General features: G+C 40.9%; 1 protein-coding gene across 1 annotated transcript in view; it reads left to right on the top strand.

The window, feature by feature from the left end:
- The first annotated feature begins 415 nt into the window (after positions 1-415).
- The window catches only part of tnmd (tenomodulin), a 56,894-nt gene continuing 41,172 nt past the window's right edge, over positions 416-16,137 (top strand). The window contains exons 1-2 of the mRNA XM_083785837.1: positions 416-563; positions 6,356-6,490. Of these exons, the coding sequence (XP_083641963.1) occupies positions 435-563; positions 6,356-6,490 (264 nt within the window). The 5' untranslated portion in view covers positions 416-434. The remainder of the gene's footprint in view (positions 564-6,355; positions 6,491-16,137) is intronic.

The following is a 16,137-nucleotide window of genomic DNA, read 5'->3' as shown; positions in this document are numbered from 1 at the left end:
GTATTTATCAAACTAAGCCTAGCCATCAACAAATCGTCACCCAGCTCCTTTACCTTTCTATGCAAGGCACCTAAATAGGCTATGGAATAAAAGCAACAAATACTACTCTTTAAAAACCTATAGGCTATGACTGAACATATAAATATATGTAAATTCTGTTATTCTTACATTCAACAAGGTGTATCTTCCATGGGTGAAAGTTCAGAAAGTGCCACTGCTGAACCAATTGTCACTCAAAGTGCTGAAATGTAATTTACTGAATGAAAAATGCATTGTCTCTCAGTTTGCATAATGATTTCTCACCATTCAACTGCATAGAGCAGTGCAGGAGACATCTGCTAAGCTTATAATGGGGATCACAAGTGCTTTTGTAATTCCACTCCATCTGAAACTTCCCTCCCCTTCAGCACACGTACTCCCAAATTATCAATGGAATGAAGCTGACTCTGCCTTCCAGAGTCTCAGTATTTTCTACCCCAGCTTGGAAGAAGGAATCTTTCTGTGCTCTATTCATTATGGAAACTAGATCTCAGGCCAGCAGTCAACAGGTTCTGTGGAAAGATGTGAGTTAAGAAATATGATGATATTTATTTATTTCCCATATTGTGCTAAAGAAACTGTGGTTAACTGTGTGACGTCATCATTATACAGTCAGCTTTAAAAAAAAAAAATTGAATTGATCTGTAGTTTTTGCTTGCTTTTTTGAAAATCACACCTTTTAGAATTGTGCTTCTCATTGAAAGAAAATATGTAGGTGGTTGTCAGAGGTGGCTTGGGGGAAAAGGAGAGGGCGGAAAAAAAGCAATAATGCTTTTCTATTTTTTTTATTTTTCTTTGCCACAATATTTGACATTGCTGTTGAACTTCTAAACTTGAACACAAGCAAAAAATGTGAAATAGCACAGGGCTTTATATCTGAGCGAGTGATGATGATATCAGAACATTTTCAGAGAAATCATTCTTCCTTCTGCCTTGACTGTTAGACTCTCTCTCCGTCTGTCTCGGCTCCACCTGCCCTTGCTTTATTCTCACCCCCGTGCCTCACCTTCATTGAGCTTTGAAATCTTCCTATCATTTCTTTTTCCCTTTTTCTTCTGTTGTGAACTCATGGTCAAGTGGTGTTGCAGGCAGGCACAGTATTGGTTTTGAAATCCAAATCTCTCATATGCAATACTATACCACAGGACACAGACGTGCAGGTCGAAAGCAGCGCAGGGCTCTGGCTCTGCAGCGTTATTACCCGTGATGAAGCATGCTTTCTAGCCATCCATCATGTCCCCCCCCTGCCACAGCAATGCCAATCGATCTAGCAGTCGCAGAAACGTTGTCCATGGTATACGTTGAGAATTATGATTAGGAAACCACCTGTGGCTTCACATTCCTGGATGTCAGCCAATAGTTTTCAAATGCATTCAGTTGCAGTGAATATTAAATCAACCGTCCTCATCTTGTCTGATTGTCATGAAGCAATGTGATACAGTACGCTGTTAGCAGATGGTGTCTTGAACTACCTTGATCAGTGAGGTACAGTAGTACATACTCAGGGGTTCTGTGATTGATGTGTTCTTTCTCTTTGACCTGAACACGTCACTGTGAGGTGACACTGCCAGAACAAACTACCTGCTTTTTAAGATATGCCGTTGCTGGGCAAAAAAGGTTTTGTTTTATGTAGCCTAAGTAAAAGGATCAATACTGTAATGTAGAAACACTCGTACAATAAAAAGTTTGGTAATCAAACTTGACTTGTAAAAAAGTACAAAAGTGTAAAATATACTTAATTTTCAAAAAAGCCAAAGTTGAAATAGGGCTGAAGTGGTTAATGTTTTGTAAGAAATAATCAAAATATACAAACTAACTACAGTAGTAACTAAAGTTTTCAAATACTTGTAGTGGAGTAAAAGTACAATATTTGAGTATATGAGTATATGAGTAGAAGTATAAAATAACACTACAGTAAATGTATCTCAAAATTGGACTTGAGTAGATGTTCTTAGTTACTTTCCACCACTGGCTCCTTTTTTTAAGGACGGGTTCCGTCTTTTCACAAGAACAGCAGGGGGCTCCTTGGCCCTGCTCATCACAGAGCACCAGGCGTCTGAATCTCATGCCCCAGACGCCTTGAACACTGACCGTCTGCTTTGGTGTGTGCGTGCGTGCGTGCGTGCGTGCACACACACACACACACACACACACACACACACACACACACACACACACACACACACACACACACACACACACACACACACACACACACACACACACACACACACACACACACACACACACACACACACACACACACACGTCTTTCTCTATATCTGCCTCTCTTCTGACTGTATCCCCCTCCTCCTCTGTGAGTACCGCAGACGGAGGTTTGTCCTCCAAGTTAAGTTTCCATTGCTTTTGCTTCCCTCCAGAGCAGAGCAGAGAGAGACAGACAGACAGACAGACAGACAGACAGACAGACAGACAGACAGACAGACAGACAGACAGACAGACAGACAGACAGACAGACAGACAGACAGACAGACAGACAGACAGACAGACAGACAGACAGACAGACAGACAGACAGACAGACAGACAGACAGACAGACAGACAGACAGAGAGAGAGAGAGAGAGAGAGCAAGAGAGAGAGACAGACAGACAGACAGAGAGAGAGAGAGAGCGAGAGAGAGAAGCCACATTTTTCTTTTCCACTAAGAGATTCTCTATGTGAGGAATGTCTGGCTCTGTGATTAGGTCTTCTGCTTCTCATCATACCTTGCTGCAGGCTTCATGCTTTGATCTGAATCACTTTTTGTTAACGACCCACTGTCGCAAACACGTTAAATGAATAACAACGATGAAATATTCAATAATATAAATTAGTAATTGAATCCCATGTCTAAAATGCATTACAAAAACACGATTAATGCATTATACTGTAATCTGCTTATAGCATAATCATAGTTACAGGAAGTATGCTTTATAAGAATTATCACAAAACATTCTAAATCATTTTAGTGTATAATGGCATTGTATGTATAAATGCATTGTAATCAGCTATAAGCTGATTACAATGCATATATACTTATGTCATTATACACTGTATAATTACAGTTATAAGCTCTACAAGCAGTAGATAAGTACTCATAATGCAATTATAGACCATTATAAAGCCTTTTATAATGACTTACGAGGGTAACTTTCATAATACTTACTGGTCTCACAGACTTTGTAGGTGTTGTTGTTAAATACAGTGTTCTAGTAGCCCCTACTTTACTGCCACCTCCTACAAAGAACTATCGCATGTGTTACTTACATTTTTAGACCACACAGTGTGCGGGAAACTCTAGTAAACCCTATATATTTTGACTAGGGTTCCGTGACAGATTCTACAAATGTCTTTTAAATCAGTAGTGCTCACACTTAGACACACTTAGACACTCCCACTTGGACACTTTCCAGCCGGGCTCATTCATTCCAATGTAAATATCATGGATTTTACACATTAAATACTGGTTCATTTTTGGAACCAGACATTCAAAATCTCTTCCAAATCCGTCAACAAGGCCTGCCATATGCACTGGAAAAATATGTGAGTGACATATATTTTTTTAAACAATGTTTTATCATATAGGAAAACTATTGGTGGAGAGGTTTGTCTACTCTAACCCATGTTATGCTTAGCTGTGATTGGACCATAGCAGTTTGAGGAGGGGCTTAGCTATAGGCCAATTGGTGATAGTTTTACTTCATCCTACGGTCTGGGGTGTCAGCAGGGAATGAATGGGAGGAGGATGGTGGGCGGTGGCGCTATACATCCTCCCGTTGAGGCTCCTCACTGGCAGGTGAATCAGTAGGATACAACAGCACGTGACAAACACACAAACGTGTGGAGTTAATTGGCATTTACAAAATTGGGGAGAAAATAGGAAAAAATTAAATAAAATAAAAACAAAGTTAACAAGAGTATGTCCCTAAACCGTTTTATAATGAATAAGGAATTGATAAAGTATTCCCCAATCCACTGTAGCCAAACTACCGTAACAACCTCAATCATAATGGAAGGGCAAGGCTGCTTCATCATCACTACACACACAAAAAGACATGCAGATAAGCAACACCAATGTTTCTAATTGAAGTTGGTTCAGTTTTTACTTCGCTTTCTTTTGTCTTCTGAGAGCTTCAAAAAAAAAGTCCAGTGTGAATGAGACGCTTTCATATAGTCTCCCTTGGAACTTTGTTGGAACAAAAGCTTGCCTTTATTAATTTGTGGCCATAAGCTTGGGGAATTTCACTATAGCAGGGAGAGTTTTAATTTGAGGAAAAGTTTAATAAATGTGACCTTTTTGAAGTGCGGCTCCACCATATGCTATGCCTCGTGTATCATTGCTTTCATTGTATGGTTTGCTTTTTTCATTACGATACAGTAGCTTCATTGGGGAGCATTTTTGTGCATGTCATGGGTTGTATGGAAGTAGATTGCTTGCCTTATGTTCATGTTTGTTTGTTCTTTAACCAATTCATCTAGCCTTTTGCGAGTCATTTGAGATGCAAGACAGACAGCAGACAGCTTAAACTATTCCCACATCAATCAATAAAACAGACCATCAATCACAAATAAAAGCTGAAATGACAGGGTTTTGGAAAAATGCGCCGTCTGGCATGCCAGTTTCTAATTTAGTTGTAATTAATGCAGAGGTGCTACTTTGATCATTTACTAGGACGATCTATGAGGATCCGTACTGTACTCTACTTTTCACTCTTAAACCCATTCTGGTGTTTTAAGCATTATGTTGTACTTTAGCTGTTGAAAAATAGCATATCTACAAGCTCAGAGCTTGTAGGTCTGCTATTTTTGAAAAATCGTGAAAATGTTGCTCAAATGTTTGAATATATTCTTTCAGAGCGAACGTTTTTAAAGGACAACTTTAGTTTTTTTCAACCAAGGTTCATGTTTTAGGTTGTTATTAGAGAAACTAAAAGGTGAGTGTTAATTTTCTTTCATTTGCTGCTTTCTTTCGTTTTAGGGATTTTAGCTCTTTTTGACAGGGGGGCGGGGGCATTCGAGCATGGGGCTAAATGTATTTTTTTACCAAATTTTATTTTATTTATTTATTATTTACTATAGTCCTAATAAACCCCAGGAAATTACATCTGGCCACAGAAGATCATATGATCTACTGAATGTGAAGGTAGCCTACTGGGGGAGGCTTATACTGTGTGTATAGGCTCAATATATCAGTTTGTCACATTCAATAGATCCTGTGATCTTTTGTGGCCAGATGTAATTTCTTGGGGATTATTAGGACTATAGTAAATAATAAAAAAATAAATCGCCATAATATTTTGTAAAAAAATACATATTTAGCCCCATGCTCGAATGCCCCCACCCTCCTGTCAAAAACTGCTAAAATCTCCAAAACGAAAGAAAGCAGCAAATGAAAGAAAATTAACACTCACCTTTTAGTTTCTCTAATAACAACCTAAAACATGAACCTTGGTTGAAAAAAACTAAAGTTGTCCTTTAACTCAAATCTTCTGGGGGGTCCCTGGAACAACATATTTTCAGATGGGGCTCAGCGGGAAATTACATCGATTTTTGGGGGTCCTTGACATGAAAATGTTTGAGAACGACTGACAGAGACATGGGTTTTTCAGAAAACTGGTCTAAATGGGTTAAGCTACTACAATAGAAAATGTTTACTTTTCACTCCATTTCGTTCTGGTCAGACTCAGCACCTCATTGCTAGTGCTACCATGAAAGATGCATGGAATTCTCCCTGCAAGCATCATCATCATCACCCACAGCACCACGACCATATCTAAGAGTTAGAATTTCTAAGATACTTCAAAGCTGCACTATGTAACGTTCCGCTTCTATACGTCAGATTTGAACGTGGTTTCCAGCGTATGTGCTCACATTTTGTACCATTGAGCAAATAAGACCCAGCCTGCTTGCTCAGGGGAAAACATTCAATCTTGACCGTCAAGTCAAAAGTTGTGTCTAGGTTATGACCTTTGCCATTATCTACATGTCTGAATAGAAGAGCAGGGAGACAAAATACAACCACACACATTGTATAAGTTATTGTATTAACATACTCTACCATGGTACACATTGGACAGAATTTCATATTCATTAAGAAAAAGTTACATAGTGCCGCTTTAAGAGTTTTACTTGAGTGGTCTAGTAGGTGACACTTTCACTTTCACATTCTCTATTAACATTATTGCCTGTGGCAAGTGTGGCTTTCAGGTAATCTTTGTATCATATTGTAGCAATAAATATACTAAACCTATCCCTTCTGAGACAAAAGGATAAAGTTGCTACCTAGAGTAATTTCCCCCCAAACCTTTGTTTTCAGGTCGAGGTGGGGAACGAGAAGAAAGCCAGATACCGCAGCTACCAGCGAGGGGCTCTAATTCTAGGACTGCTCTTCCTGGCTTTGACCCTAGGTGTTTTCAGCCTGTGGTACTTCTGGAGTCCAAGCCCAGGACAGGTAAGACTAAAAACAAAACTGTGTTTGTTAGACGCACAGTCAACTCTGTGAATTCTGCCAGTGAACCAAAAACATTTTTCAACCACGGAAATAAAAGTGCTGCACATTTTTCAGTCGAGTTTTGGTTGAGTGACGGTGTATGGATTAGCTATAAGAGCCAAAGACAACCCTCATTCTGTATTTTATTATGCCATATGAAAGGCTTTGTAGGCAATGGGAAAGACAGCTGTGTTTTGCTCTGCCAATAGTCTTACTGTCAGCTCTATGATTCGGGGGAACTCTTGGGACAGATCACTGGAATCTTGCTGCTGGAAACGTCGGCCTGAAGCATAATTTATCATTTACTCTGTTAGCAGCTCTTGCACATTGTAAACATCTTGTCAGTATGCAAGATCTTGATACCTCCAATCAGGGGCGGCCTTAAGGATCGGGAGGCCCTGTTCATCATCATTTTAATAATGAATAATTATAAAAAAATAAAAAATAAAGTCAGTGTCAGTCTGTAATATCAGACTTCAAAGCATGAACAGCATACACAGCCAAGTAGAAAATACACAAAAGCAGCTTGCTTGATTAACCAATTTTTTACTTTAAGGTATAACTGGAAGGCAGCATAGGCTATACAATGACGCAACCGCAACACTCAGTGCTGCTAGTGCAGTGAGTGCACACACTGGGAAGTGGGAACAATTACAACCAAACAACACAGGTCAACGTGACATGACAGATCGAGTACCTGCAGTGATTATTAGCTGCAAGTGGACGTACAGGATGAAGCTGAATAATTGACAAGTATATATATATATATATATTATTATTATTATTATTATTTTTTTTTTGGGGGAGGCCCCTGGAGGCTTCAATTGAAACGATTGAAACATATTACGATTGAAACATATTACGATTGAAACATATTACGATTGAAACATATTACGATTGAAACATATTACGATTGAAACATATTACGATTGAAACATATTACGATTGAAACATATAAGGCCGCCACTACCTCCAATCCTCAGCTTAATTGCTGTTGGCCTAAACAGCTGCACTAGAATTCAAGGCTCTTGGTGATATAATTGGAGTAAACTCTTGTCCCAGCAATTCATCTTGTAAAATCCAATTCACTCACTTTTGATAGAGAACATTTTCACTCTGCTCCTTCTGCAGATTTTCCCAAGGGGCCAAAAAAGGCTAATTTACTCAAGTCCGTGGCAAGTTGGCAACAATATCGATACTTCACATTGACATTCAGGTGTTATGTAACATGGAAATTATTGAAATCATTGTATTTCTTAAATGGGATCCTTATCCCATTCTACTTTGAAGCCCACATATTGTAGAGTAAATATCTTCCACGGATCTGACTGCAAACCAGAGCCGCAAACCTTGTGCCCTAATGCCCATGGGCGAATAAAGAAAAAACAGTTGTCGTTCCTTGGAGACATTTAATATTAATTCTGACAGTTTCAGAGACTATTCTTCCGTCCCTGCATGTATTATGTAAGGTGTAAGGATAATGTACTGGGAACAAGTCAGTTATGAGAAAATAACCGCATGACAGTGGGGTGCATTTTTCCCCTTGATGTGCGGATATCTTCGGGATTCTTCGCATAACTGACTTGCTCACAGAAGCTGTGTGCGCAGCAACTAATTTCACTGATGTTTAAATTATGATATTGTAATAAACAAATCTCAGCGGAAAAAAAGCCATTTGGAAAAATACTCAATATAATATTAAAATAGCCAAATCACATTTTAAATGCTGCAGAAAAGTAAGACATTTTGCAACCATTCATTATGTTCATTGTTATCATACTGCTGACTTGATTCAAGAAAAATGACATTAAGACAAGAATGAGGAAATCAATGTCTTTCTCACGTGAAATTGAAATGGATGAAAACCATTATTATATAGATAGAAATTTTGCTGGATGTTGGTGTGCTCCAGCAAACATTGTGACAACTTTATCCATGCTTTATCCAGTGTGTTGTTTATGTTTAATACGGAAGGTATGTCAAGTAGTCAAAGCATTACAATGCTGAAAACGGCATTGTAAACGACAAAGTACGTTTAGAGTTTACGTAGAGTAAATCATGGAAATAATGAAGTTACCGTAAGCACTTCATGAAGTCGAATTCTAAATTCATAACAATGTATTTTCACAGAAATAAATTGTGACATTCTGGCCTTGACAGCCCATACATCCAAACAAAAAAGTCCTATCTGATTGCTTTAAACTTTTTCCCTCTTCTTTTGGCAGGAATACTTGAATGGCAACAAACCGCTCCTTTCCTATAGAAAATCATTTGCAGGCAGAATCAAAATTCCGTGTGATCGTACCCTAAAATGGGATATGTCTATGATTTTTATGTTGCCATATTTGGTAGTTTTATAAAAAGCAATAACTCACTCTAGGCCATGTTTATTGTCATTATATCACACCTAAGGGGGCTGTCAGGCCAAATGACAATATAGCACGGCCTGTCATGAGTTATTGCTTAATCATACCATGGCCACGGAGAACACTCGATTTTGATTGACCAGAGGGTTGCGTATTATTTTCAGATTACTGCACACCTTTGATGCAGCTGCCTTAACATCCTAAATTAATATGCAGCATTAAAAGTATACCATACTGAAACTAACATAAAAGCTATCCATAAAGCAGCACTATGTAGTTTGGGTATAGTCACTGTGGACACAAATAACATGGAAGCAAACGTCTTTGACTTTATTACCCAATAGTTTCTGCAAAGTCAAAGATGTTTGCTTCCATGTTATTTGTGTCCACAGTGAGGTTGGCCATGTCTTCGCTTTGACTGGCAGTTCTGCCTTGGGAAATATCAGGATGAAACTCTGTCGCACCTACAGTATACATAGCAATAGAGTCCCTATACATCATCATCATTTTTCGACCGCGGTCGAGATCATGGATTTCACAATTTTAACTACTTTGAACTTTATTGAGAGGATGGCCCCTTGAGATGCAGCATCTCGTTTTAGAGGGGGTCCTATACGTACAAAATACAACATTACAGCAGTGCAGGTACACAGTACTACAGACACATAGGTGCAACATGACATACAGTACAAATACACAGGAAATACACATACAGGTACAGTTAGCTTGCTCCCCTTCTCCCACCCCACCCCTGACCCCCAACCATAGCCCCCAACTCGTTTATATATGGAAATAGAGAAAAACAGTACTATAACCTGTGTCGAAGAAGTAAACATGTGAGTAAGTACTGTAGTATTAGAAGCATGAACAGGTTGTTTGGAGACGTGAATATAGGTCCTTGGTAGTTGATCTGAGTGAAAGTGGAAGGTTGTTCCAGTCAGATGGAGCTTTGTAGTGGAATGACCTGCGTCCAGATACCGAAAATATTCTGTTGGGAACCATGAGATAGGGATGTTGTGTGTGTGTCTAAGTGGGTATGGGGATGTGAATGGTTTCAGGGACTGTTTCAGGTATGAAGGTCAGTTGAAGTGGATGCATTTGAAAAGGAATAGGTACCAGTGGTGTTGCCTTCTAGCCTTGGGCTACAGCCAGTCAAGTGAGCTGTACAATTGGCAGTGGTGGGTTCTGTATGGGTATCTAAGGACAAATCTGGAGTTACATAATACATTAAGTGGCTTGAGGTGAGTATCAGTGGTGTTTTGGTATACAATAGTCTACAATGGGGAGTAATAATTGAGAAATGATTATTTTCCTCACTTCGAAAGAGAAACAGTTGATGGATGGGTAGAGTGAGCACAGGCTGCCATAGGTTTTTTTTAACTGTTTGATCAATATGATGTTTAAAAGAAAGTTCTGGGACCATCGTGACACAGAGGTATTTAAATGGGTCCACCTTTTCAAGGTTAGAACCGTCCTCAAAGTTGATCAATAAATCGGAGGAGCTTTGGACATTGCGTGAGTGGCCGAACAACATGCTACAGGACTTCCTCATATTCAGTAACAGTTTATTATTTTGTAGCCATTTTGGACCAGGTTACTACACAAAATATTTTCAGGTGAGGATCCGTGGACAAATAACTATCAAGTTGGGGGCTGGCTAACCCTTGACATGAACATTTTAATTATAATAAAACAAGCACAACATCACCTTGTATAAGCCCTCATGGATTTCCTTTCTCAGCGCCACTTATTTCTTTTAATGTCTTTTAATAATGTTACCTTTTATTGTGTTAAAAGAAAAGAAGAAAATCATGAAAATGCAACCCGCAACTACCAATATATCCAAAGGACTTTACCAAAAGACAAGCCCAAAGTCACTTATAATAAGCAGACTTTGCAACACTGGTCCTGAGCTCAGGTTAACCAAGGTTCACCTCTGCTTCCTGTATAGATGGTACATCCACGTCCGCCCCCCTTCAACACAGATATAAATCACCTTTGAGCCATCTCCTTTGTCCTTGTTAAATATTTCATAGCGGAGGAAGAGCAGTCATTATTTCCACTTTAATAAGCTGTGATCATTGTCACGTGGCACAAAATACATTGATGGCAGAGCTTGCCCGGGCAATGAACATCAAACCCACAGACCCAGGGTTGTGCTTTAATGGGGTCTTGAGGGGGAGCGCTCATTCTCTGGCCTACATCAACGAGCGAAATGGCGGCACTTCAAAGCTGAATCACCTGTCTGTCAGCTTCGAGCCTCCACCAACCTTCAACCCCCCTTACACACACCATCAGACAGACAGACAGACAGACAGACAGACAGACAGACAGACAGACAGACAGACAGACAGACAGACAGACAGACAGACAGACAGACAGACAGACAGACAGACACGCTATATGAATATTTCACAACACTACACACTTTATGATGGCTGTCCCTGTTCCAATGAGCTTGCCCTTTGAAAACCATGTTAATACATAACACGGGCGAACGGGCGCGGCGCAGCACAAACGGGATGAACCGAAGCGAATATAGTATATTCAAGTCTGAACGCAGCTTTAGAGTTGCAATTAGAAGCCAGTTTTCCCCCCATATGCTGCTATAAGGACTCCTATTGTGCAATATCTGTCTCTCTATGAACTAATGGTGCTTTTTAATGTATTTGTTTTTAAAAGTGGATTTTAGATTTTAATAGTATTTTAGTTTCCCTTTTAACTAGCATACTAAAAGCCAGTGAAACGACATTTCGTTCTCTTATGCATTTTATGTATCTGCTGAATGACAATAAAGTTATCTATCTATCTATTTGTCAGTTCTGGGCGGTACAAGCTCACATAATGACACACTGTTAGTAAAGCTGTAGCCTGGGCATAGAGGGGCGGAACAAACTATAGCGCTGGAAACCGACACAGACTTCCGATTGGTTCACCAACATATGAGCCCGCCAGCCTCCCTCCCCAGTAGAACGCAGCGGATAACACTGACGTCACCAAATTTGGAGTGACTCTTAATGGTTTAGCAAAATACAAGGTTCACTCCCACTCCTACGCCACTTTTCCTGCTGGGCTTTTTTTTCCCTTTGAAGACAAAACGCCTGCGATCCTGAGGCTAGTAAAGCACATTTGAGGAAGAATTTGGAGAATCTCGGACAGTGATGACATGCCCAAAATAGGGACGCCAGATTGAAAGTGGTTAAACTGGCATCCTATGAATTGAATTGAGATTAAAGTTTTATATATACACATTATATATTTATGAATTTTACTCTCCCTTTCAATTGGCCCCCCTGGCGCACCCTGGCAGCCCCCACTTTGAAAACCTGACTGCTAAAGCAATGCGATCTGGAGCCCTGCTATAAACAACCATGGAAAGGTAATTTGCTCTGCGCATTGTATTTCAATATGCCATGATAACCACTAGGGAGCTTCTTTTAATTACTTCCAAACATATGTCGTTACAGAGGGCTGGCAAAGATAGTTTGCCATCAGTCTTGCTGCCAGTGTGTGCGGCGCGCACGTGCGTGTGCATGGGGGACATTTTGTATTCCTGTGCATTGTGTGTAGTCGTGTGTTAGAGACTAACCACATTCTTCTTTGGCTTACGGCAAATTTCTGCCTCAATGTTTACTATGTGCTCATTATTGTTCTGGGCCACAGAGCTCGCCAGGGGATTTAGCTTCCTTGTAAATTAATTCACTGTTATTATTACCAGTTTACATCTGCAACTGCATGAAAATAGAATCTGGACATTGATTCTAAATAAGAGAATAGGAGCAAATGACTTTGCACATATAATTTGAGAAAAGGAAAAAGCCTGGCCTTTAATAAACCAAACAGTTTTTCCTCCATATGGTGGAAATTGGTTTATTTTGGGCTGCATCTCCATTTCACAAACAACCTTAAGCTAGTTTCACTTCAACAGGGCAACAAGACACAGGGTCATTGAGCTAGTTTCACTTCAACAGGGCAACAAGACTCAGGGTCATTGAGCTAGTTTCACTTCAACAGGGCAACAAAACTCAGGGTCATTGAGCTAGTTTCACTTCAACAGGGAAACGAGATACAGGGTCATTGAGCTAGTTTCACTTCAACAGGGAAATGAGATACAGGGTCATTGAGCTAGTTTCACTTCAACAGGGAAACGAGATACAGGGTCATTGAGCTAGTTTCACTTCAACAGGGAAACGAGATACAGGGTCATTGAGCTAGTTTCACTTCAACAGGGAAACGAGATACAGGGTCATTGAGCTAGTTTCACTTCAACAGGGAAACGAGATACAGGGTCATTGAGATAGTGTTAGTTCAACATGGCAACAAGGCACATGCATGCAGGGTAACTGGTGAATGGTAGAGGCTGTAAACAGCCGTATGCTGGAGAGCTTTGACTGGCTCACAGGTGTTTGCAAAAGTGCCCGAGAAATTCACGGGTGTCAGGCCTGAGGGAAGTGCTCCATTATTCAAGCTACAATTCCATTGCTAACCTTGGCATGGCTCCTTATCCAGTCCCAAGGTGGCCACAGAGTCGCTGCTCCTGATAGCCTCAGGGGATGGCTGGGGGGAGGGGGGGGGGGTGTCAGGAACGCCTTCTTTAATGAACCAAAACGCACCTGCTGCTTTTGCAATGGACACATGCTTTTCAAGGCCTGTGTTTATTTATCGTTTCCACGCTATGTCCACCCCGAGAATCCTCTCAACGTCCTTGTGTCAGCGTGAGAGTGGGGATGGAACACTTGATCGCAATATCATTCCATCTTCCTGTCATGCATCAATTTCCGCTTTCTCACTTTGTCCGTCCGTCCGCCCGTCCCCCCGTTCTGTTTACCGGGTCTCTTGCAACTTATTATTCTGGTGAAGCAACAGAGCTTCGTCTGAACAGGTGCTTTTGGCAGGACCTTCTGGGAATCTATGCCCTCAACCGGGTAATCTTTTCTGAATTTTACATGTCAAGCTCATTCATTCATTAGGAGGCCTGCGTTCACTGGTGTTTCTCCCAAGCTGCTGAATTAGGCCACTACAGGCTCACTCTCTTAAAATGATGTATTATGTCTCCCACACAGGGAGGGGGAGGGGGGAGAGAGAGAGAGAGAGAGAGAGAGAGGAGAGTTGTTTAAATGAGAGTCAATCCAAGGGCCTGAGAATGCACCTGTGAAGGCTCATGGCAGTTTGTGGCACGCTGCTTTCATCTGGGACAGGGATAGCAACAGACTGTCTGCCACTGTGCAACACCACGCAGCGTTGCACCATTTGCGGGTTTCCTGGTGTAAATTCTCGACTAATGGGGAGGAGAGCAGAGATTAACGTTTGAAGTGCCAGCAGTTCATGTCGCCAATCCAGTAGCAAATTGTGCATGGCGCATTGCACGCCTCTTACACACATGCGCGCCCCACAACACACACACACGCGCGCACAGCGCGCGCACACACGCACACACACACACACACACACACACACACACACACAGTGCAGCTGGTAAACGACGGAGACACAAAGTGTGCCCCCCATCCTTTCTTTCCAGCATGTGTGTATCTCATCCCTCTCTGTCTCACAGGCTGTGCCTGTCAAGTAGCATTCTCCACTCTGTTGTATAATTTGCTATGATTGAGCTTTTGCATCCAGTTTCTCTCTCTTGCTCCCAGAGAGCCTGCTCTGGTCCACCCGCAGTGTCCACTCACAGCCTCACAACGCTGGAGAGAACTGCAGACTCCCTGACGCAGTTTCTGCAATGTATGAACACTAGAAGCTTGACCCGCCTGTGACAGGTTGAGCGTCTTCTAAACACACCAAAGGGTCACCATGCAGCTCCTTGGGTCCAAACGGTTGCAAGGGGTTAACGCTAAAACCGTCTCGACCCTTTGGTGTGCTTTGGGCCATTGAATTCCATGGGTTGAATCACTAGGGTCAACATGCAACAAGACATATCACACCGCAGGGACAACGCTAAAACTGTCTTGACCCTTTGGTGTGATTAGGGCTTTACGCCACAAATCTCTGTAGCATTGCGATCCGAGTGTGTCTTTTATATTATATTTATTATTATATTTTGAGTATTGTGCCCATTTTCCCCATTGTATGCTGGGATTGTGTCTGAAAAGCAGTAAGAAGATCTACATTGCATTTCTGATCCAATGACACGATCATCTCCAGAAACATGCGTGTGGTTTCAGATCAAAACTTTTGCTGTGTAACCTTATGCGCCGCTCTTCAAAAACTTGTCACCATTACTGTGATCTATAGATGCAATGCTGCCACTCTGCCAGACCTAGCTGAAGGCTTGAATGTCACCTTTGTCCACCAAACTTTGGCAAGGCATTGCCTTGCCAAAGTAAAACACATTTGTGTTATCATTTTATCATCATTGCCTTCAAGGCAATGATGATGAAGCTCGAGAAGATGCTGTTCTGTCTGAAACGAAATGTTAAGAATTATGGAGATGATGCTGAGGCTTGTTTTGATTTAGAGAGGGTGATGTAATGTTCATACAAACTTCAACCCAAGGTTAGCTTTGTCTTAATCTGACATGAAATGCACAATAGAAAGGAATAGCAGACGCTGGTGCAACTATGATACTCTTCGTAAAATACAGCATAATGCTACATCGAAATGTTACATAAAACATCACACTATTGTTGACTATTCATGCGTGTGTGTGTGTGTGTGTGTGTGTGTGTGTGTGTGTGTGTGTGTGTGTGTGTGTGTGTGTGTGCGTGCGCGCGCGCGCACGCACGCACGCTTGCACACGCGCGTGCACATAAGATCAAAGGATATCATCTTAATCAGACGTATGCAATACTATGCATCTATGTACACTATGTGCTATACTCTTGTAGGGCTTCAACAAGGAAAGCAGAAGTGTGGTCAGAAGTTGTGATTTGTGATCCTTCATGAAGGATCTTTTTCTTTTCTTTTTGGAAAGAAGAGTTTCTCATATTCTCTTTAAGCCCATCTGTATGTTAGGGTCTGGGAAATGGAATTTTCCCAGTCTTTCTTTCTTTGTTCAGTATTTTCACTGAGTTTTGGCTACTCACTTAATTCTCAAGTTTGAACCACTTGCCCCCCTCCCCATATTTTCGTGCAGCAAAATCTTTACCATAAAGCCATTTTTAAAATGACAGAAAACCTTGTTATATTAAAGTAATCTTCCCATGGTTTAATTTGGGCATATTTAACGCAGGGAAAAATTGTTCAAACATTTCATAGCATATATTATTTAGACTTCAATTTAGGTTTGTAGTAGTT

The sequence above is a fragment of the Protomyctophum parallelum genome, assembly GCF_964188405.1.
Source record: "Protomyctophum parallelum genome assembly, chromosome: 16".
Classification (NCBI taxonomy): Eukaryota; Metazoa; Chordata; class Actinopteri; order Myctophiformes; family Myctophidae; genus Protomyctophum; species Protomyctophum parallelum.
This window is presented reverse-complemented; position numbering and strand designations above follow the sequence as displayed.